Source organism: Sceloporus occidentalis, unplaced genomic scaffold (genome assembly GCF_023333645.1).
Source record: "Sceloporus occidentalis isolate IW3139 unplaced genomic scaffold, rSceOcc1.0.p SCAF_2, whole genome shotgun sequence".
Taxonomy (NCBI): Eukaryota; Metazoa; Chordata; class Lepidosauria; order Squamata; family Phrynosomatidae; genus Sceloporus; species Sceloporus occidentalis.
The window spans coordinates 123,458,666-123,481,983 of NW_028316982.1; the positions used below are offsets into that span (position 1 = coordinate 123,458,666).

The window sequence follows — 23,318 nt, forward strand, 5'->3', positions numbered from 1 at the left end:
GCTCCTCCAGGCATTCTGAGACTCCAACTTCTGGGAGTTGTAGTCCAAAACCTTTGGAGAGTCAGAGGTTGGGAACCACTGCATTAGAGGATACTTGTCCATAGAGAATCATAGAGGAATATTTCCTTTTATTGTAACCCGCCTCGATCCGTAGGGAGAGGTGGGCTAAAAATGAGCATTATTATTATTATTATTATTATTATTATTATTATTATTATTATTATTTGCCTTTAGGGAAAGATAGGGGAATACTTGCCCATAGAGAATCATAGCAGAATATTTGCCCTTAGGGAAACATCAGAGGATGCTTGCCTATAGGGAATCATTGGAGAATACTTGCCGATAGAGATTCATCAGAGAATACTTGTCCGTAGGGAAACATTAAAGGATACTTGCCCATAGTGAAATGTTGGAAGATACTTGCCCATAGACAACCATTGGGGAATACTTGCCCATAGGGAAAGATAGGGGAACACTGGCCCATAGAGAATCATCGGGGAATACCTGCCCATAGGGAAACCTTGGACAAGTATTCAATGGCGGGATACAGACCGCCCAAAAAGGGCAGTCTCCCGCCGCCCTGGTTTGCTCCGCGGGGAAGCTGCAGCCTCCAGACCGCGGGGCTTCACCGCGGAGCAAAAAGAACCCGCAAAAAGCGGTGCACTCGTGGCGTCACAATGACACCAGGACGTGCGGATGTTAGGCGCCCGTCATGTCAAAATGTGTACAGGGCGCCGCCATTTTGATGCCCGCATCACCTGCTAGGGGTGAGGCCCGTATTGGGCCAACCCCTAACACGTGACAAGGGCGCACTTTAGGGCGCTCTGAATCCTGCCAGTGTTACCCTATGGGCAAGTATGGTTTCCCTATGGGCAAGTACTGTCATTTGTTTCAGTTTGTCCCATGATTTTCTGCTATTATTTTGGAAATTGTGTTTAGTTGCATTTTTTCTTTAGCTTTCATCAGATTCTAACATGTCTCCCCTCACTCCCAACTTCTTAAGAGGCACTGATATGAAGGATGGCTTTCCTTATTGGACAAAATCCTTTTCAATGGCTTAAAACAGGTTTCTGCCTAGTCTGCAATTTTTATTTTGTGGTCCCAACAAGCACTGGCATAATAATTCAAAAAACATGATAGGAAAGTACGCCACTAGAAATAAACTAATTCAGAACCACTCTGCTCTTGTTTGCCTGTGATACCTATCTGACCATAGAGAAGGAGCTATAGTAATGAGTTTGGATCACTCTGTATGGGCTAATGTGAATCATAGAGAATCCCCTATCTTTCCCTATGGGCAAATGTTCCCCAATGATTCTCTGTGGGCAAATATCCTCCAATGTTTCCCTAAAGGCAAGTTTTCCCTTATGATCCTCGCTTTCCCTGAGTACTGAAGGTGGGTCTGCCTCCTATGCTATTTAGTGCTCTTTTGGGCCTCCCTAAAGTTGGGAGGTATTGTGGGGTCACCTTTTGCTGACAATCTTTCGGGAGGGTCATTCATACACACTGTAGAGTACTAGTGAGGCATTGTGTACCTTAAATGTGAGAAAGGGGTGCACTATTGCTGCCTCTTCCATATCCAGACCTATTGAGCTCCACATGAGGAGGGCAAGGGTCTGAGGAAAACCACCACTGCCTGTTCTTGTTAACACACACAGATGATGTATGACTAACACTTAAATGTAAATTTCATCACAGAAGGGAGAAACAGTTGGGGATTAGGCGTGCACTTGTACCTCGCATCAGACTCTGGAGGGCTGCGCCATGCAATTTTATTCCTTTTTGCCCCCCTCTGCTCACTGGACATCATTACCTCCTCATTTTAGCTCTTTCTGGGCCATTTTAGGTCCAAGAGAGGCTATAGACCTCCTAAAATGACCTCCCCCTGCAAGATTTGGAAAAATTATCTCCTGTTCCTCAAAGGGGCTTTGGGAGTAACTTGGGGAGATTGGAGGCTGCATTTTCCTCACGGTTATATTACTAGCTGTAAGAGAAGTTACATCTACATTTGCAGATACAAAAATTAATACTACAACTAGTATCATGGTTCCATCCTATGGAACCCTGTGATTTGTAGTTTGTTGAGGTATTTAGAATATTCTGGTAGGTACCAGAGAATTCTAAGTACCTCACCAAACTGTGTAACCCAGGATTCTTTCAGGTGAAGCAATAACAATTAGAGTGATATGAAACTGATATAATGGTGTAGTGTAGACCCACCCTGACGCATTCCTCACTGAAATGGGGAATGAGCAGTTAGAGTATTGTTAACCCCCACTGCCTTAGATATTCTCGTGCATTGTTTGTCCCCGGTATCTGCTAGTAGAGGTTTCATGTAGCCCATGTTAATAGCTTCTGATATATTCCCACTAAATTATTATTTGAAGTTGTTTATGCTATGTGCCTTCATATAGTGTTTATGTATTTCCTAAGTGAAATCTTACTGTTTTCCTGATTCAATTCTATATGCAGTGTTTGGATGGGTTAGACTATGATGATTTCCAGTTCGGCTCTCATTTGATTGAGCAGAAGGAGTTGCATATGGAGACAGGTAAGGAGCAGTAGGTGAAATTATATCCTAGGGTCAGTAAATTACAGATGATATATGAATCCTTCAAGGTTGTGGGAAGAAGGGTGGTTCCAGTTCCACATATATTTTGGATGATGGCAGTACAGTATCATTTGACTACATCACATGGGTCTGTGTCCATCTACAACAGTGGCCCATTCAAGATACGTTCTTTCTTTTTTCAATCCTCAGTTGAAGGCCCATACCTCACTATCATTGAACAGCCAAAGCAGGTAAGTAATTTGGATGCCTCATCTATATTCTGTCACAGACAAGCATTCTTGACAGCTTGGTTTGCTGAAATTGCCCCTCTGATATTTATTTTTATTACAATTTTTGACAGCGAGGTTTCCGATTCCGATATGGCTGTGAAGGGCCTTCACATGGTGGGCTACCTGGAGCCTCTAGTGAGAAGGGACACAAGACCTATCCCACTGTCAAGGTGAGCATCATATTGCTTGGAATATTTTAAGAGGTGAGGTTCCAAAAATCATTTGTTCTACAACTCTGCTACAAGGAGATAGAAGCAGACAGCTGTCCTATCTACTCATAATAGGTTTTCTAATTAATAGATGTTGTTGTTAACTGCCCTTGGGTTGATTCCAACTCATGATGACCCTGTAAATGAGACACCTCTAAGACCTCCTGTCTGCCACTGCTCTGCTTAAGGCCTGTCAATTTTGACCCATGACTTCCCTAATTGAGCCTACTCATCTAATGTGTGGTCTTCCACTTATTCTACTGCCCTCTACCTTTCCTAATGTTATTGTCTTTTCTAATGAAACACACCTTCTCATGATGTGGCCAAAATACACATCCTCAGTTTCATCATCTTGGCTTCCAGGGAGATTTCAGGCTTGAACAGTTCAAGGACACATTTGTTTGTCTTTTTGCCTGTCCATGGGAATCCTCAGCACTGTTCACTACCAGCACATCTCAGATGAATTGATTTTCATGTTATCCACTTTCTTCATTGTCCAGCTTTCACATCCATAAATGGTGATACGATGGTTTTTACCATTCTGACCTTAGTGCTGAGTTGTATGTCTACTCTTTAGGATCTTTTCTAGATCTTTCAGAGCTGCCCTTCCCATTCCTAATCTTCTTCTGATTTCTTGACAACAGTCTCCGTTCCGAACAGTGGTTGATCCAAGGTATGGGAATCTTTTAACTTTTTAAATTTCCTCATTGTCTAGGCTAAATTCATGTAGATTTTCTGTGGTCATTATTTTTGTTTTCTTTATGTTCAGCAGTAAGTCTGCCTTTGAACGTTCTTCCTTGACCTTCCTTAATAATTGTTTCAAGTCTGTGATGCTTTCTGCTGGTAGTACAGCATCATCTGCATTGTTGCTATTCCTTCCTCCTGTCTTTATTCCTCCTTCTTCTGAGTCTAGACTTGTTCTTTGTATAATATTGTCTGCATACAAGTTGAACATGTATGGTGATAGAATGCAGCCTTTTCCAATTGGAAACCATTCTGTTTCTCCATATTCTGTTCTAACAGTAACCTCTTGTCCTAAGTTCAAATTTCTCATCAGGACTATCAGATGCAGTGGCACTTACATGTCTTTAAGAGCCATCCATAGCCTTTTGTGATCTGCACTGTCAAATGTTTTGCTGTAGTCCATAAAGCACAGGTTGATCCCCCCTCCCCCCCCCCCCGAATTCCTTGTTGTATGTTTGTAGTGTGGTCCCTAGTGACTCTTCCTTTCTTGAACTCTGCTTGGATCTCTGGGACCTCTTTCCACTTATGATTGGAGTCTTATGTTGCACAATTTTGAGCATAATTTTGTTTACATGAGAAATCAATGCAATGGTCCTATAATTGCTGCAATCTTTTGTGTCTCCTTTTTTGTGGATTAGGATTTGTATTGATAATTTCCAGTCTGTTGTCATATTTTAGTTATCACTAGAGTTGGTTCTCTCCGAGTGGATTGTAGCAGTTCAACTGGAATATCATCTCTTCTTGGTGATTTATTTTTTCCAATTTACTATTGCTTTCCCCCCTTGCATAGAGTACAAAGATGCACTGAATCAAGGTGGGTGATAGATAGTTCAGCAGACAGTAGACTGGGAAAGAGTACTATATATACTCATGTATAAGTCTAGAAATTTAGGTTAAAAATTGACTCAAAAAACCCGAGTCGACATATTCACGGGTCAATATAAGTACTGTATTTTAACTCATATTATATATAAATATATGGTGAAAGGCAAGAGTTTAGTCTGCCTTGGAAGCACTGACCTCCCTCCACTCTCGCATCCATCCAGCCTTTAGGATGAGCACAAATAGTTATGCCTGCTGGAATTTTGCAAGTTCTTTGGCATTGTTTTCCTTTGCTTCGTCCTTTACATCCTTCATTACATGCCCCTAAGTTTTACCCTTGATTTATCCATGGGTCATATCAAAATATGTAATTTTGGCCCCAAACCTGTTCTTGACTTATATATGAAGTCGACTTATAGTCGAGTATATACAGTAATTGGAAGTAAGAGAAGGTTGTGAGCAAGGCTTGTGGCAGAGGATAGAAGACAGGGGGAAAGGGCTAACTGTCCCTCTATATTCGCTAGGGTTAGGGGCATAAGACCCCAGTGAATGTGGAAAAACAGCAAATAACAAAAACGCCATGTTTTTACCTGAGAGGACACCTCTCTAGGAATCTCTTAGTCCTCCAGTGCAACTCTGTGGTCAATGTCCGACAGACACTGACCATAGAACTGCACCGGAGGAGCTACAACTGCCTAGTAGAGTATTCTCTCTAGGTCTTTCAGTGCAACTTTTAGTTAAAGTTGACCATAGAGTTGTGCTGGAGGACATAGCTATTCCCAGAGAAACCATATTAATCAAATCCATGAATAACCAAATCCGCAATTATCAAAGCCGCAAATATGGAGGGATGGGTGTAATTTGAAGGCTCAGTGGTTTGGTGAGCAATGGGATTTTTAGGGGGGGGTTCCCCTTTGAAAGTAGGGACATGGGTACAGTTGTCTTTGGAAAGTGTGGGATAGTGGTTCTGTTTGTCCCAGTTGCCATTCTGTGGTAGAAAGGTGGTGTGTAAATGCAGTAAATAATGATAAGTCAGTGTGGATGAGCACAGAGCTTGTATCCACTTCTCCTCTGTGAGTAAACAAACCAGACAGGGTAACTTAGTATGATACCTATAGGTTCTTGTGCCTCCATCCCAAGTAGGATTTGTAAGTAAACAAGAAGCCCTAGTTTAAAGCTGCCTTGTCTCGGTGTAATGAAGTATTATCCTGGATTTGACACTGCACTAAGCTATCCCTTTCTACCTTGTATGGTGGAGGACCATAGGGGCTGGGTACATCAGCATTATGCTAGTTCACATTGTGACTTATTAAGTCAGAATTCATGGTCTATTATTACATATGGATGCAGCCAGTGCCTTATGTTTGGTCTTAACTATGCTTAGTGGGAGTAAGGCAGATTGGTAAATTTTTATTCAAAGCTGCAGTTGCTTCTCTGACACATATGTAAGAGAAATCGCTTTTTCCAAGTTCAGATGATAAATTAAGCTGCAGTTAAACCAAAAATGAGAAAAAGATTTTGAACTCCTTGCGTTCGTACCAGAGGAAGTGAACTCCATGAGCCTTGGGGCTGGCTTGGTTTTTTCATATAGTGTTAAATCCCAAATGGCCAACCTGTTCCCTTCATTCATTCCCCCCAAACATTTCCCCCTTTCTTAACAAGACACACTGATTTTGCAGGGAAAACGATGCATGGGAAATAAGTACCTTGGTTCCCAAAATAATCACCTCCCATCTGGCTTTTAGGAGTATGATTTTGCTGGGAAACAGGGTGCCAGATCCTTATGCACTATAGCTTCAATTTAATTGTCAGTCCCAACTAGAATTGAATATTTGGGAATTTAATAGTTGGGAATAAAAATAGATTTGAAACAATGTTCCTCAAAAAAATTGCTGAGATTTCGGCAATGGAAACAGAAGCAGCACAGATTTTTGGTGGTTGCGAGACTGTAGGGTGTGCCCCCAAAACTGTGAAGTTCTCCTACACTTTTGCTAAACCATTTCAGTGTTTCATCTCAGTTGGCCCATCATCACCATCATAATTTCCTTTATTCCTATCCCACCTTTTTCACTGAATTGGGAGTTAAAGTAGCTGACAAAGAACACCAGATAAGCATACAGTAGAGAAAAAGGTACAAAAAAATGATATTGCAATGTGATGTAACTGTCAGTAATATCAATAACAATTTAAAACTAGGTTCTTGCTGTTAGTTCTAAGGAAAGAGTTCAAAAGATTTAAGAGGATGTACGTTTTAAAGAAAGACCATCTTCCCTCCATTAGAATACGACATTACTCTTCTAGGCCTTATTTTATCCCATTTCATTTCCAGATTTCTAATTATGTTGGACTGGCTAGGATAGAAGTGGACCTGGTGACTCACACTGACCCTCCGCAGGTGCATGCCCATAGTCTAGTCGGAAAGCAGTGCGGCGATGATGGCAACTGCATTGTGACGGTGGGCCCGAAGGACATGACTGCACAGTATGTATGAGCCAGTGGCATAGGTGCAGTGTTGCAGAGGACAAGACTTGTTTCATAGCAGTATTTTTATGTTAAGTTAAACAGAACAAAATGGTGTTCTGGCACCTCCTGTGCAGCTGTAGCTTTTTGTGCGTTAGACTTGATTCCTTGCAAAAACTTCACCATGAGGGCTGAGAGCATTATAAGTGAATGGTCTTCTTGAGCAACAGGTCATGCTGCTTCTGTTCTCAGCTGATGGCATTATCTGTATAGGACAAAACTCCAAACAAATTTATCAACAAAGTATTAATGAAACAGAGTAATACGGTAAAGCACATATGGAAATACAAAATAACAGAAGCCTACAGGTAGTACAGTGATATAATACAGGTGCTGCTAGACAAAATGAACAGCTTCTTAAACTGTTTTTGAAGAGTACAGTGCACCCGCTTCATATGCGGGCACCTTTTACGTCACATGACGGAAGTTACAATGGCGTGCGCGCCTTGCCGCACATCATGGATGAGCCTCATTATTTTCAAAGGGGCTCAAGCATATGCACTATTTACCTTATGTGGAGGGGTTCGCAATGGATCCCCACGTAAGGCAAAGGCGCACTGTATTTGGAAACTTCAGCAGGTTCAAAGAGTTGGTGCCAAACTACTGACCAAGTCTACTTAGAGAGAGCATACAACTTCCTTGCTACAACTGCTGCACTGGCCTTGGGTCTGTTTCCAAGCGCAGTTCTAAGTCTTGATTGTACCCTGTGAAGCTGCGTCCAGGCTATCTGAAAAACCATATCTCCTTAAATGAGGCCGTCTCTGTGTTGTACTTCAGGGGTGGCCCTTCTCTCTACCCTATCATCCTCACATGCCTATTAGGCAGAAACACAGGAGAAAGTCTTCTTAGTTCCCAGGCTCTGGAAAAGAGGCTACACTGGCATCTCTGTAGTGTTTTTCTGGAGTCAGGGAACTACCTGCCTGTGGGGAAAGGGTTTTTAACTATGTGCTTTATAGTATGTGCTTCTTTTTTTTTTTTAATGGGTATGTTTTTAAATGGCTTTTAATTCTATTTATAGCTTAATCACATTTTACTTTTTGTATTTTTAGTGATGTAGACTGTTGTTGATTTTACAGATTTAACAACTTGGGTGTGCTCCACGTGACTAAGAAAAACATGATGGAGATCATCAAGAAGAAACTGCAGAAGCAAAAGATGCGAAATAGGGTTCAGTCTCTGACAGGTAACTCCCAGAAAGTGGATGTGGGTAGAAGAATGTTTTTTAGGTATTTAACAGAAATAGCCTATTAGGATTCCAGGTTTGTTTTTGGTGTGTGCATGTGTGCATGTGCATGCATGCATATATATTACCTGCTGCCCCCTCCCAAGCAGATACTGATTTTCTGTATATCTGCTACCTATGTATTTTTCAGCTACCAATATCCCTTTGTTCAGTTACAATTAGGAGACCACAAGGTGTCATATAGCTTCACTGGAAATGAGCTGGAATTGTCTGTTGGCCATCCAGCTATCAGATTAGTTAGTTGAGAGAAGCTTTGCATGATGAATGCTGCTCACAAGTTCCCATCAGTATTCATTCCTAGTTTATACATAAGGAATGGAAACCAGAGGCTCACTGAAAGCAACACATCTTTGGTACACAGTCTAGGAGAATTCTAGATGAACATAGCATTGTGTCTCCCGCCATTGCATATGATATTCTGTATATCTCTTCTGTTTTCCCACACCAAACCCTTTCAGCTTTATCCATAAAAAGAATTGGTAAACTTGGCTCATGCTAACTTTGGTTGCCTACAACGTATCTGTGAGGATCTATGTAACTTTCCTGATAGTTTACCCTGTTGTGTGGGACTTGAGACTTCCAGAGTCATGGCTGTAGCTCCTTTCTGATCAGACTTGTAATTCAACATCTATTTTGGTAGAATCTGAGCAAGAGGAGATCGAGCAAGAAGCAAAAGAGCTGAAGAAGACAATGGACCTCAGCATTGTTCGTTTGCGTTTCAGTGCCTACCTTCGTGACAGCAGTGGAAACTTCACTCTGGCACTGAAGCCAGTTATATCAGACCCCATACATGACAGCAGTGAGTCTACCTTTCCTTGTTTGTAAACTGCTTAAAGCTGAGGTTTCCATGTAGTTACAGGAGAGCATGTGATGTCTGTTACTGCACCTCCTCACTAGCCTCATTTTCCCATCAAGACCTAAGCCTTACAAGCAATTATGTATGGAGTACACATTTTGTACACTCTTTTCTACCTTGCTGTTAGTACAAGATGAAATTTAAATTTCAGTGTATGGACTGCCTGTGCTGTTTGGATCTCCTCATCTGCACTTAGGGCCTTGCTAAACAAGACCTGAATATTTATCTTATTATTCCTCTTCCGTGCCTTCATGTATCTTGTACTATGACAGAAGAACTAAGCAATTATTGTTTCAGAATTTTTAAGAGAAGTCTGTCATCTTTTACCCAGGAATCTAATCAATTTTTATTGGTGTCCTGGATCTTGTAGACATCGTAGTGCACAAATAATCCCTCCATCTTTCCATTTTAGTGTGAGAGAGCTTGCATGGTGGGAAAAAAAAAATTAGTCCAGTCATTCAGATAGCGGGTGGCTAGCAACAGCCATAAATTCTTTGGTTCAAACATGGCCTCTCCAGCAAGGTGTGCATATGTTACACAGCATTGCTCTTTAGCTTATCTTATCTCTTATATTGCTGAACACAATTATATTCAGACATATGCAGCTAAAAAATTGCCCCCCTTCCCCCGACAGAGTCTCCTGGAGCTTCCAACCTAAAGATCTCCCGGATGGATAAGACAGCTGGTTCTGTACGAGGTGGGGATGAAGTCTACTTGCTGTGTGATAAAGTTCAGAAAGGTAAACACTATCCCCTGCCTTCTTATGTCTTCTTTATCCTGTCTTTTCCTCTCTCATTTGTGTATGTTTTGGGAGCAGCAGCTGTCTTGCATATGATGCATGCTTTTGCTCCCAATAGAGACAAAGAATCTTTAATTCTTGGTAACTTGTGGGATTCCCTCTGATGAAAAAGGGTCAAAACCAGAGGTTGGATGGCCATCTGTCGGGTATGCTTTGATTGAGATTTCCTGCATGGCAGAATGGAGTTGGACTGGATGGCCCTTGTGGTCTCTTCCAACTCTATGATTCTATCCCTTTTCAGTTCTTGTAATGGGGGAAACTCTTCCAGCCAAATGAGATTGCACAAGTGCTAATATTCTAATAATTAGTATATTTTCCTTCTTCTCTAGATGATATTGAAGTACGATTTTATGAAGATGATGAGAATGGCTGGCAGGCCTTTGGAGATTTCTCTCCTACTGATGTGCATAAACAGGTATTTGCATGAACCTGAGAACCAGTGTAGGTTTTGGTGTGTTCTAATTTAAAGACAATGAGTTAATATTTCTGGGTTTATTTGTCACAGGTAAAGGAGGGGCACTGTTAGTACACAACCCACTATGTTGCCTTGCAGGGCTCATGCCTGAGCATGCTTTGGGACTGTTGTTGAGGTGGCTTGACTAAAACATGCATTTTAAGGCTGCCTCAGGTGGAGCTCTGTGTTGAAAAGGAATGTTTCCCCAGGGCTTTAATGCCCTTCACATTACAAAACATGTGCTTGACCTGATACGTTTTCTCCATGAATATGTTTGCTTCCCCTCAGATCACTTCTTGAAAGGGCATAATCATCTGAGTGGGTAGGCAAAGATTGCCACTCCAGAGGGCGGAGGGACAGTTAAAATTATTTGCCTTTGGAGAACAGATAGGTTCTGCTGCCTTCCAAGATGCAAAATTTCCTCACTGTGCCCGATAGACCTTGTTGTTGCATGCCTTCAAGTTTTTTCTGTCTTATGGTGACCCAAAGGCAAACTTATCATGGAGTTATCTTGGCAAGATTTGTTCAGAGAGGGTTTGCCATTGCCTTCCTCTGATGGTGAGAGTGTGACTTACCCAACATCACCCAATCGGTTTCCATGGCTGAGCTGGCAATTGAAATCATTGGTCTCCAAAATCATTGTCCAACACTCAAAGCTCTACACCATGCTAGCTCTCACTGGTAGACTACCACTGGCCATTGATGCAGTTGTTCTTTGGTGTTCTGCCAGGCATTGGTAAATTTTGCTCAGTGTGTTAAGGACAAGAATGCTCCAAGGCCTGAAGTGTAAGTGACAACAAACTTGCGAGCATTGATCACACATGTATTAGATTTGTACTGTGGGAGTAATGTTGCCCTCTTACCAAGTGCACCTGCTCAGGGCTATCTAGCAGTGCCACCTGTCCTGGTAGTGAAAGATTTATTTTATCCAGACCCTCCTAATGAAGAACCTTTGTCAGTTTGCAAAGCACTTTGTGAGCAACACTTCTCATGTTAAAATGAGCATGGATGCTGTTACTACAGCAGGACCAATGGTGGATATCTGCTTGTCACATTGTTGAGGACTATTTTCTGTTGCTATAACTGGTGCTTTAGCAAGATCCCTGGAAGAGTATGTTATGTCTCTTGCTTTTGGCCAGTGAAAGCAAGCAAGGAGAAAATGGACCTACTTCTGATAGCAAATGCCAGTGCTGCTTTGTAGGAGGGAAATAAAGAGTGACTTGTACAGTTCTGGGGTACAATTTAGGCATTTATATGCCCTTTTTGATTGGCATTCCTGTGTGCAGTGTTTTGGTAGTGGCAACTTCAGGGATGGTTGGATGAAGTGATGTAGTTGGGAGTTGCGGCCAGGATTTGGAACAAAAAGTGTATTATTTTTCCTCATATATGATCAATTTCTAGAAGTAGATTCATCTGGGCCTTTCAGCTCCATTCAGTACAGTAAATTGTTCTGAGCTACTGGGAACTCCTAAGGACTGGAGCATGGTTTTGCTGTGGCTTCCGGACTCTTAGGATGGATGCATCATTTAAACACCATACCTCAAAGTGACCCGAAGCAGCTTTATTTTGGCCTGTCTCTATGGGGCTGTAGTTGGGATTTGGGGCCAGGATTTGGACCTTACTCAAGAGCTGGAACCCTATATGATCTGATATAATTAAAGAAGATATTAATTTTTTCCTCTACATATCTCCCATCCATCAGCATTGAGAAGGAGGACATGCAATATGACCCATAATTTTGAGAAGTAGGGACAGACAGGAATGGTTCTTGGAATATAGTACCCCTACTATAGAGCTTCCTGCCCAGACTAGAGCATTTTCTGGCAGCCTGTTAAAACACCAAGTGTTATCTTTTCCAAGTGTTTTTGTATATACCTTTTGAATGATTTTTCTGTTTTAAATACTGTTTTTCATGGTTGTAACTGTGAGTGAAATGTGACTAAAATATGTCTTCCCACTCAGTTAAAATGGGTTGTTAGTGCAAGGAAAAGACTGCCCAGCATTTGGCATATGCTGTATTGGCAGAGAGGTACAGACATGCTGTGGATGATCTAGCTGTGTGATGTTCCTTGTCTTTCTGCACCCCCATTCCTTGTGTTCCTGCAGTATGCCATTGTATTCCGCACACCGCCCTACCACAAGATGAAGATAGACCGTCCAGTCACTGTGTTTCTCCAGCTGAAACGCAAACGAGGGGGTGATGTGAGCGACTCCAAGCAGTTTACATACTACCCAGTTGTTGAAGGTATAAACCATTCCAGGCAATGTATTACTTGTTAGTTAACATTATGGCAGGACCTAACATTGATAACTTTTCCATGTTTTTGGCTGCAGATAAGGAAGAAGTGGAAAGGAAACGTAAGAAGACCTTGCCTCAGTTCCCTCAGCACTTTGGTGGAGGTGCATCTATGGGAGGTGCTGGTGGTGGAGCAGGTGGATTTGGTTCTGGTGGAGGTAGAGGCTCTTTTTCTTGATGTAGACATTGTGGACTTGTACTTCTTGTTCTTATGTGACCTGCTACTTTTAATTTGAGATCACAGGGTTTTAATGTTAAGCTGCATAACAGTCTCACAAAGGTGTGTGAAATTCAGAAGCTCTTCAAAATTGTGGAAAGCTAAGCTTTAATAATATCAAATTATTATTAGTATTAATAATGACCGAAACTCTGAATGTCTAGCCTTGGTTATTGCAGTGACAAAATGTTAAGCAAATGGAAGTGCTGTGAAAATTTAGAGCGAGAGTCTGGATGATGAGTGGGCAGGAACCATCTGATATATAATTGAGACTGATGTAAATGGGGGAAAGTCAGTTCCATAGGAGACTATGGGGATGCTTTTTGATGGAGCTGAAGTAGCCACATGATTAGCAGTTTTACTCACACCACCACCAACTTTGTGAAGTTTTAAAACCTAAAACATCAGTGCTTACCTTTTACAGGCTAGATAAATGTGCAAATGCTCTCCAGAGGAAGCAGAAGAGGCAGCAACTGCTGGTCCCAAGGGGGCTTAGTGGAGTGAACTGGCTTGCCATTAGATGACTATTCCTCTTCAGGGGAACATCTATAGAGCAACTGGTTAAAATTTTTATTCTGATGTACCTTCTTCAGCAGGCTTCCTCATGTCAGGAGAGGGGGGGAATAGTACATCTCCTTCCATATCTTCTGCAATAGGTGCAAGGAACACAACAGGAGGAGAGGCGGCTCCTCTCCCACTGCATCTTTTTAATCTGAATTACCAAGTGAAGAAAGCAGACTACAATTGCTCACCCTCATCTAAGCAACCAGAGGAAACTCCTTCCAGTTACATGAAAACTCCAGGATTACAGTTTCTTCCACCTTCTCCTCCCCCACCCACAGCAGGCAAAGGCAACTCCTTCCTTCCAGCAGTGCCAAAACTTCACTTGATTTTTCTCCTTTCCCACTCCACCAACATAGACAAGTGAAAGAAAACAAGTCCAGGCACTTTTTCTTACCACTGAAAACTCCATGCCAAAACTCCCAACAGCCCCATGGTTTCATCTCACCCTCTGTACTCTCACCTTTACCTTCTTGCTGTTGTGCCTTTCTCAACTATACAGGTGCACTCGGGTAGCTATGCACTGTGGGTTAGGCTTTCACATATTTATTTCTGGAGAAAGGTACATTTGAAATCCTGTAAATTGGGGCAACACAAATTGAGAGTTGTTTTATCTGCTGTACAGAAAATTCATGAAGGTTCTTTTAAAAGCCTCCCCACTTACTTTCATAACTGTTTTTCTGTTCTGAATTGTTCAGTCTTCTTTCTGTATATACTTAACAGTCCTCCATTTTCCTCTTCCTCTTCCTGAACATGTTTTTACAGGAATGAATAAAGGTGGATATTTTCATACATTATCCACATTGTAAGACTGGATAGGTACTTAAATGGGCCAACTTTCAGGAGCTAACATTTTGTTTCTTAAAAGTTTAGAGTATACTTATATGATTCTGTCAATATGTGAATGGATTGGGGAAAATATGTGTGGGAGAAGGGGAAAGATGCATGAGTGCATATTTCTGAGGAAGGTTTTCTGTGTAATAGAATTAAATGAGCTGGTATTGATCTGTTGAAGAGCAAATGATAGATTCATTGGATATTAAAGTGACACTGCTGTAACCTAAAGCTGGAACTGTGTGCTTTGAGTGCTGCCATTTGGGTGAATGCCCAGCTACTGCTTGAAATCTTGGATGAATGCCACCTGGCCTTGGCAAAGTATTGATTTTTAAATTTTATAGCTGTTTCCAATAATTGTTGTTGTTACTTGCTGTCAAGTCAGCTTCAACTTGTGGCAACTCTGTGAATGAGAAACCATTATGTCACACTGTTATCAAGACTCTGCTTAGGTCTTGCAAACTGAGGGCTGTGGCTTCCTCGATTTAAGTCTCTACACATATAGTGTGATCTTCTTTTTCTACTGCTTTCCGCTTTACAAGCATTGTTCTTTTTTCTGATGAGTCATGTCTTCTCATGATAGGTCAAAAGTACAACAGTCTCAGCTTAGTCATCTTGGATCTAGGAAGAGTTTGGGCTTGATTTGTGCTAGGACCTCCCTTTTTTGACTTTTGGCAGTCCATAGTGTCTACAGAATTCTCCACCAGCAACATATTTCAATTGATTCTCTTCTTACCAGCTTTCCTCCCTGTCCACCTTGTACAACCATTCATTAAAACTGGAAATACAATGGCATGGCTAATCTTAACTTTAGTATTAAATGATATATCTATACACTTAGGATCTTGTGTGGTTGCTTCATCATGAAATCCTACTCTTATTAATCTTCTTTACATGTCTTAAGTGCGTCCCTCCCCCAAATAGTGGTTCCTTTGTCTTTTCCAACATTGTGTGCAAGAAAGGGCAGCTTTTGCAAGCTGGGTCAAATTTTCACTGTAGTGTCTGCCATAGGCTGCTCCAGATGTCAGTAGAAGAAATTTGCTACTGAACTAATGGACAAATGCCATAGCAGTGAAATCCCACAAGCATAATACCATTTGCATATTGCTCCTCTGACTAATATAGAAATAATTATTTATCTGGCTGTATGATAACCAGAGCACTGTGAGGACAGGGGCAGTTCATGGGATGGAATCTCTTAGGAATTTCAGCTTCCTGTTGGTGCACTGCATTAATTATTTCTTAGACAAATTGAGGTAAATTGAGTTGCTTTTGACATCATTGTGTTTTCTGCCACAGATGCAAACAGATAAGTATTATTCATGTCATACTTTTCACTATGACTCAAGAAACTGTTTCTTCCCAAGGCCAAACTGTATGAGCCTAGCCTATCCACTGGCTAATTATATTTTTGCAAAAAGGATAGGAATTATAACGTGTCTACACAAAGCAATGGAGGAGGCTTCCAAGTTAAAAGTAACTGTTACAGCTGTTCATGTGATCATTGAAGCACTGAGCTGAATATGTCCAATGGATTGGTTGTTATATTTAAAGAAAAATGTGTTGCAGGTAAGGCCTGCTCACAATTAGAAAGGATGCAAAATGTTAAAGACTAACTGGAAGTCAACTGATACAAGCATCAGGTGTATCGGCTGGAGATTATAAACTGTACTATGCCCTCGCTAAGTGCCTCAATGTACTTATTATGCAGGTACCCATTTTGAAACCATACAAGAGAGCCATCCTTTTGTAACATGCCATTGATAGTGACAACATTATTTCTGTTATGTCTACTCTAGGTGGAAGTCCCTGGCACTCTTCAGGATATAATCCCTATAACAGCAGCATCTACCTCTCTGGTACCCACCCTGTGGGCAACTACCAAGGAGGGAGGGGCATTCAGATGTCTGAAACGGCCAGGCTGAAAGAGCGTGACCATCAGCTCTCAGAAGATGAGGGCCAGACCTTCATAGAAGAAAAGAATTATTTAGAACTGTTACAGCATGGTATGAGTGCAACTTTGTTGTCTGGGTTTGAGAAGCATATAGGAGCTAGTTTGTGTAGTTGAGAGCTCCATGCAGTAATACAATGTCTCCAGCTACCATATGCAGTATTGTGCTTGATTCCTGAAATCACATAGATTTGGGTCCAAAACACACTGCAGAAAAAATCCAGTTTTAGTCTGCTTTAACTGCCCTGGGTCAGTGCTAGTAAATTCTGGGAACTGTAATTTTGTGAGACATTTAGCCTTCTCTGTCAGAGATCTCTGGTGCCACAATAAGCTAAAATTCCAAGATTGCCTAGCACTGGGCCAGGGCAGTTAAAGCAGTCTCAAACTGGATTATTTCTGCAGTGTGTTTTGGATCCAAATCTATGATTTTAAGAATCAAGCAGGCACCCATGTTTTCGCCTTCAATGCTCCATGGTTTTTGATTGACCTGTGACATAAGAGCAATCAAAATATAATATATCTATTCATTTCTACAACTTTCAATGAGAATTATTTTGGAAGAATAGTATTTGGAAGAATAGCAGCTGGTTGTGCATCATAGGTTGTAAGGTCTAGTTTGTCTGCTCTGAGTCAGCCTAGTAAGTATAATTCACAGACTCACTTCAACCTGTGCAAACATCATCCATGTTGGCAACTGTTAATGCAGTGATAAATAGATGCAGTATTTGGAAGATGTTTTCTCAGGGTCTAAATGTGGTGTGTCAATGGAGCTGTGGTGAGAATGATTGCAATCCTGCACTGCTCTTGCTGGTAGCTATTACCACAAAAGGTTTTCTTAAATGAGGATTTGGGAAGTAGCTTTCAACCAGGCTAGAATGCCCAATAGAGTCCAATCTGATTGACAATGCCTTTCCAAGGTCTCAGGCAGAAAACAGTCTCTCCCATCATGTAGTTGATCTTTTTCTCTGGAAATACCAGGGACCACTTGTACTTTGCCCTGGCCCTTCTCCTGTTGGAATAAGGCTTGGTAAGGCAGAGTTTTGTTAGGGAGGTCCATACATAGTGAGTTGGAGGTAAAAGGCAAGAAAAGTTGTTATGACTGACCAGTATCGTAGTAATGTTTTCTGTTTTCCCCTGTCCACCTAGCTCAAGAGTGCAGTTCATGGATGCTGATGCTGGCTCGACGTAGTGCTCGGGCTCTTCTGGACTATGCCGTCACTGCTGACCCACGTATGCTGTTGTCTGTGCAAAGACACCTTGCAGCTTCTCAGGATGAGAATGGAGACACGTGAGTGTGTTTTGGAAAGAGCAGAACCCAAAGATTTTCATTGTGGTAGGAGATGGCTGTCTTTACTTTGGCACTTCTTCCCTCTGATATTTCAGATTATAGGGAGAGAGGTTTCCTTTGACACTCTCTGCAATGTGGGGGATAACTCCTGGTTTCTTCTCAGCCCTCTGCTGGAAGTAGGCTGGAATTAATTTTCCTTCCTCTCTTCCATCTCTGCTTTTTGATTGTTAAATATGTTCACTTTTTCAGCCTTTTCTTGCATGTTGGGCATACATGAATGTTTCTGTGTTTGTCAGCTGTTCGAATATATTCTTAAGATAGCACGTCCATCATTGAACACAATACTATAGCTGAAAGTGCCTTTATAGGAAGAGTATTCCATTTTAGATTCTTCTATCAGAATTTTCTCCTTTCACCTCAAAGGGACGCTTGTTTAAATCTTTGCTTTGTGTTCCTATTTTCATATGGGACATAGTTGCTAATTTACAAAGTGGTGCTCACTATTTTCTGCACTTACAAATTCATATTCTTTAAATATAAAACCCCCAAATGTAGGGGAATTTTGGGTTTTTCTTCTTGCAAATTGGTGAGTTTTGGTTTGGCTTGGGGTTGGTTATTTTTCAAGTTGGCATGTTCCAGCTATAATGATGATTACACTTAATATTTTTGCTGCTTAGGAACTGTTGGTTTCTGAAACTGATCACAGTGGGCCTTGTCTTGAAGTCTTATTCATTTCCTTAGGCCTTTGCACCTGGCTATTATCCATGACCAGACAGCTGTGATTGTGCAACTGGTCCAGGTTGCAGTCAGTATCCCCAATCAACAAATCATCAACATCACCAACCACTTGCAGCAGGTATAGTAGTTAGTGTCCAAGGGCACATTCCCCCCTTTCTCCCAGTCGCCAGCACTGTCTTAACTGCACTGTGTGTTTACATTTTGATTCTCAGGTTTCTGAAGTGGTAGATGAACCCTGGTAGTGCAGTGGTTAAATGCCTGTACTGCAGCCACTCACTCACAAACCACAAGATTCAATACCAGCCAGGGCTCAGGCTAGACTCAGGCCTGCATCCTTCTGAGGTCGCTAAAATGAGTACCCAGCTTGATGAGGGTGATTAGCTTACAGTTTTAAACTGCTTAGAGACTGCTTAGAGTAGTATGAAGCAGTATATAAAAGCAGCTGCTATTGCTGCTATTGCTAGTCATAAAGTCACACAGTCTTTTTCTTGGGCTTCTCCTAAAAGTGAATTTTGTGCAGTGCCATGGTATCAGAGCACAGTTCAACAGTAAGTCATTTCACAAACTGGTTGTGCTTTCTTCTGGTGAAGAATTACATGATTGCTTTTGTGTAAGCCCTCAGTTAGTTAAGGGTGAGAGCAAGGAGCAGATCTAACCCATTGGGTGCATAGCTTCACTCTGATCACAGTTTGTACACTGTTTGAACACTGTGCTTTGGCTTATTGTACACAATTACTTTGGTGTGAGTGGAGTCTGGATGGCCTATAGGCCTAGATGAAGTACTCGTCTATGGCATCTTTTTGATTCTGTGATTCCTTCTGTCTTTTCTGTCCTCAGACACCTTTGCACCTGGCTGTGATCACCCGTCAGCCCAGAGTGGCTGGTTTCTTGCTGCAGGCTGGTGCAGATCCCACTCTCCTAGATCGCTATGGCAACTCAATCATTCACCTTGCCCTCCAGCTGGATGATGAGGAGATGCTAAGAACCCTCCTCTGTCACTTGGGATCCCACACGCTCCACCTTCTTGAGACACCAAATTACCTTGGTGGGTGATAGAAGAACTGTAAGGAAACCCTGTTGGGACTTTTATCACCAAGCCCTTAGAATGATACTGGATGCTGCAGGAGTGCATTTCTCTCTGTACATCTTGAGATGGGAGGTGCAAGTGGGGTTAAAGCTGAGGCATAGTTGATTTTCCCCAGACAGTGACACCCTTACTTTAGTGCAATGCCTACAATGCACTCCCAATCATCTATCTTCTAGTATCATCCCATTGTACAGGATAGAAGGGATAATTGCTAACACTTGTCTGCTCAGGGCTTTTCCCTGTACATCTTGCTGTGAAGTGCAAGAGGCCGACCTGTCTTGAGCTGCTGGTTGAAAAGGGAGCAGACGTGAATACAGCTGAGTGGCAGAGTGGCCGGACACCATTGCATCTTGCTGTGGAGATGGAGAACCTGAACCTGGCCACCTATCTGATGAAGAAGGTATGTGAGGATAAGATTGGGCCAGTGTCAAAGGGAAGAAAGTCTTGTTTCTGTAGCCTACAAACCATAGTTGAGCATGCCCTGGGATTTTACAGTCCCATGAACAAGTAAGCCTCCTGTGGTGAAGAGGGATCATGGTAACTCACATGTGAATGAGGCAGGATGAGCACATTGAGTTAGTTGATTCTTCAGCAGAAAAATATATTTTCCTAATCCTTCTCTCCAAGATACTTTGACTGGTAGGTGTCAGGGATTAGGCTTTGTGCTCAGCAGACTCTGCCACAAATGTTCCTCATAGGGGAACATGGGACTTAAGCATGCACAAGTCACTAACAGGATGCTGGTGTGTGTGTTTGTATGCAAGCAGAAATGGGCTGCATCCATGTCAATTTTTCTTTTTCCATTATAGACTAGCAAATTGCTCCCTCTGGTCAGAATGAAATGGGTTTTTCAAGCAATGTGGAATCATGGGTTCCTAGTCTTCTTGCACATATGGAAAGGGATGGTTCTTTTTTGTGCCTCTTGACTACCATTCCCTCTCTGGCTTTTCTCTTAAGTTGGGAGCTGATGTGAATGCTCAGACTTCTGCCGGGAATACCCCTCTTCACTTGGCAGCAGGAATGGGTTCTCCAATCCTTACCAAGATGCTAATCAAAGCAGGTAATATAGAGCTCCATGTCCCCTATATATATTTGACTGTCTGCAAGTTATTCCTCCTTTCTTTTTCCCACTCAAAATAAATACTTATTTTTAACTCTGCATCTCCAGGGGCTGACATTCAGTGTGAAAACGATGAACCTATCATGGGCACCTCCTCTAACCCAAGCAGCGACACAGAGTTGGATCAGGAAGAGGAGGATTGGGCCATGGAGTTGGGAGATGCATGTTCCAGTGAACTCACTGAGCGATACACAGACCATATTGCAGAGAGCAAAGAACTGGATCCACATAGGAAAAAGCAGCGACGAGGCCACATCCCATTTGACTTGACTTCTAGCCAGAAAGTAGGTAAAATGGGTGGAAGAATGTGGATGAGTTAAGCTGGAATGATGTAGCAGTGGATTCATATTTTGTCATGTTGTGGATAAGTTTCTTGTAGAAAACGTCTATGAGAATGTTAACACATCTGTTCTGAAGCTTGAGGGCTTCGCCTAGGCACTTGGTTGGCCACAGTGTGAACAGAATGGTAGAGCAAAGGCCTTTGTTCTGATCAGCATGGTTCTTACTATGTCCTTCTGAGGCAATTCTGGCCATCATCTCTCTCAGTGCTAGCTTCTGGTAGTCCTCAACATGTTAGCTCTACATTTTACTATGAATTAGAGCCATGTGATGCTGCAGTTACTGCAGGCAAAGTTCCTGTTAGCCAACATCATCCTGATGCTGGGCTCTTAACTCAAGCTTTCTTTCCTTACAGGTGCGGGAGATACTGCTTCTTGCTACATTGGAGGTCGGTGACAAGGAGCGATCTGCAGCTCCTACTGTTTCTAGACAAGGTTGGTGAACTTTTTAGTTCTACTAGGGGTGCACTGTGCATGACATAATATTTAGGTTGGGCATATGCAAGATTAGTTATGTCACCCACTTGTTTTTGACCATGGAGAGGGCAGGATGCCAATTTGGATGCTTTTCTTCTTGATAGCAGTGGGGCTGAAACTGACATAGTTTTTCATCTGCAAAATAGTGATACCTCTCATCTCTGCGTCCCATCTTTCTCCTATGTCTCAGGAAGCATCCTATCTCTGAACACTGACACCTTCCAGAGTCTGGAGCAGCTCCTAAATCGGGACTGCCATGGGGCAGACTGGGTGGAATTGGCTAAGAGATTGGGTCTCTGCAGTCTGGTGGAGACCTACAGAGACACACCATCCCCCTGCCGGGGACTCCTGTTCAGCTATGAGGTCTGTGGAGCCTCCCTTTGTATCTTTGTATCTTTGTGCTTTAACCGATTCCAAGAGCGCCCTTCTGATCAGTGGGTCTCTCTCTCTCCCCCCAGCTTGCTGGTGGCAGCCTTAAGGGTCTGTTGGAGGCCCTTGATGCAATGGGACTGGTTGAGGGAGTGAGGTTGCTACGCAGACCAGAGACCTTTGCCAAACTACAAAGTACAGGTAAAGAGTCAAGATCTGATAGAGGTTTGAGGAGGTTGGGGAGGGCCTGACTGGTGTGCCATGCTTATGATCTCTATCTGTTTGCCTCAGAGCTGAAGGAAGACAGTGGTTATGGGAGTCAGTCTGTGGAAGAGGAGTCAGCGGCACTGCCTGGGAAGATGCAACCAGAACCTTTGCTGGAGCCACCAACTCTCTCACTTCAAAACCAGGAGGAGCAAGTGCACTGATGTTTGGAGTATCAGGAGCCTAACTGACTGTCTGGGGAGGCAGGTGCCTCCCAGGTCCTGTGTTCCAGCAGTGATCACCAGGAATGTTGTATAATGTTGATCAGCTCTAATTGTAATGGCTGGTGTGTAAAGGATAGTTCAGCTTGTCTGCTGTACTCACTAGGCCTGGTCCAAATGTGAAAAAGCACTCAGCTGCCATTCTTGTTTTAGTCAGGCTGAGTCTCAGGATCATGGGCTGGAATCTTCTTCCTGTGCTCTCCCACACCTTCCTCTTCCTCTGCAATAGTTGTGACGTGCTGGACAATAGAAACTACTTCTTTGTAAGCTGCTGGAAGAAAATCCTTCGCCAGGACCATGCAAATCTTATCCACATAGTGCCTTTTCAAGTTCTCTAGATTCTGGTGCCTCTTGGGGAAATAATGGAACCATGCTTTTTCTCTGAGCAAATCTCCAAAATGTGTTTAGAGGATTGTCTTGGCAATTTGAATTCCTTAAGGCAATCCTATGAAGACAGGTCAATAGCCTGTCTGTCTTGAGGATTTTGGATAGAATCATAGACTTGGAAAAGGCCTCGTAGGCCATCAAGCTCAACCTCCTGCTCAATGCAGTTGCTTAGTCATATAATGGCCATTTTGGATTTGAGTAATCTCTTCAGCCTTGCAGGCATGGTGGTGGTTTTGACCATTCTCTTAAATGTTTTAACACCTGTCAGTTGATTGGTAATTCACACATTTCTCTGAAGTGACAAGAAGTATCTTCTTGGGAAAGTAGCTGCCTTCCACAAGTGAAGAGCTGCTGATGTCTTGCTCCAGGTAGCTGCTTATGGTTGCATTCCCTATTCAATGAAGTTATCTCTTGTTGCAGATGTATGTGTGTTATTTGCAAATGTGCTGTGCACATGGCAATCACAGTGATGGTAAATTCCTCAGTAGAGAACATAGCTGACAACAGTCCTTGCATACATATTTCATATTCTGAGGTAATAATCACTTTCAGTTCTAAATCTGAGCTGGTATATTTTCAGGAATTTTTAAGCTACAACTTCTTCACTCAAAAAATGCCCAATTCTTTAAATGGAATAAATGATGCAAATTTGTACATATTGGCTGTTCTGTTGCAAAATACG

General features: G+C 42.3%; 1 protein-coding gene across 5 annotated transcripts in view; it reads left to right on the forward strand.

Moving 5' to 3' along the window:
- The window catches only part of LOC149318970 (nuclear factor NF-kappa-B p100 subunit-like), a 27,716-nt gene extending 4,426 nt beyond the window's left edge, over positions 1 to 23,290 (forward strand). For 4 of the 5 annotated variants that reach the window (XM_089510847.1, XM_089510843.1, XM_089510846.1 and 1 more), the window contains 21 exons: positions 2,473 to 2,551; positions 2,762 to 2,802; positions 2,913 to 3,011; positions 6,946 to 7,097; positions 8,213 to 8,319; positions 9,020 to 9,178; positions 9,870 to 9,974; positions 10,364 to 10,449; positions 12,595 to 12,733; positions 12,823 to 12,942; positions 16,196 to 16,402; positions 17,494 to 17,635; positions 18,377 to 18,491; positions 19,211 to 19,418; positions 19,691 to 19,860; positions 20,418 to 20,520; positions 20,629 to 20,864; positions 21,275 to 21,353; positions 21,586 to 21,758; positions 21,854 to 21,965; positions 22,056 to 23,290. In XM_089510847.1, the coding sequence (XP_089366973.1) occupies positions 2,542 to 2,551; positions 2,762 to 2,802; positions 2,913 to 3,011; positions 6,946 to 7,097; positions 8,213 to 8,319; positions 9,020 to 9,178; positions 9,870 to 9,974; positions 10,364 to 10,449; positions 12,595 to 12,733; positions 12,823 to 12,942; positions 16,196 to 16,402; positions 17,494 to 17,635; positions 18,377 to 18,491; positions 19,211 to 19,418; positions 19,691 to 19,860; positions 20,418 to 20,520; positions 20,629 to 20,864; positions 21,275 to 21,353; positions 21,586 to 21,758; positions 21,854 to 21,965; positions 22,056 to 22,192 (2,700 nt within the window). In that variant the 5' untranslated portion in view covers positions 2,473 to 2,541 and the 3' untranslated portion in view covers positions 22,193 to 23,290. Of the gene's footprint in view, positions 1 to 2,472; positions 2,552 to 2,761; positions 2,803 to 2,912; positions 3,012 to 6,945; positions 7,098 to 8,212; positions 8,320 to 9,019; positions 9,179 to 9,869; positions 9,975 to 10,363; positions 10,450 to 12,594; positions 12,734 to 12,822; positions 12,943 to 16,195; positions 16,403 to 17,493; positions 17,636 to 18,376; positions 18,492 to 19,210; positions 19,419 to 19,690; positions 19,861 to 20,417; positions 20,521 to 20,628; positions 20,865 to 21,274; positions 21,354 to 21,585; positions 21,759 to 21,853; positions 21,966 to 22,055 lie in introns of those variants that run through there. The other variant, XM_089510848.1, reaches the window with a different exon arrangement.
- The last annotated feature ends 28 nt before the right edge of the window (positions 23,291 to 23,318 follow it).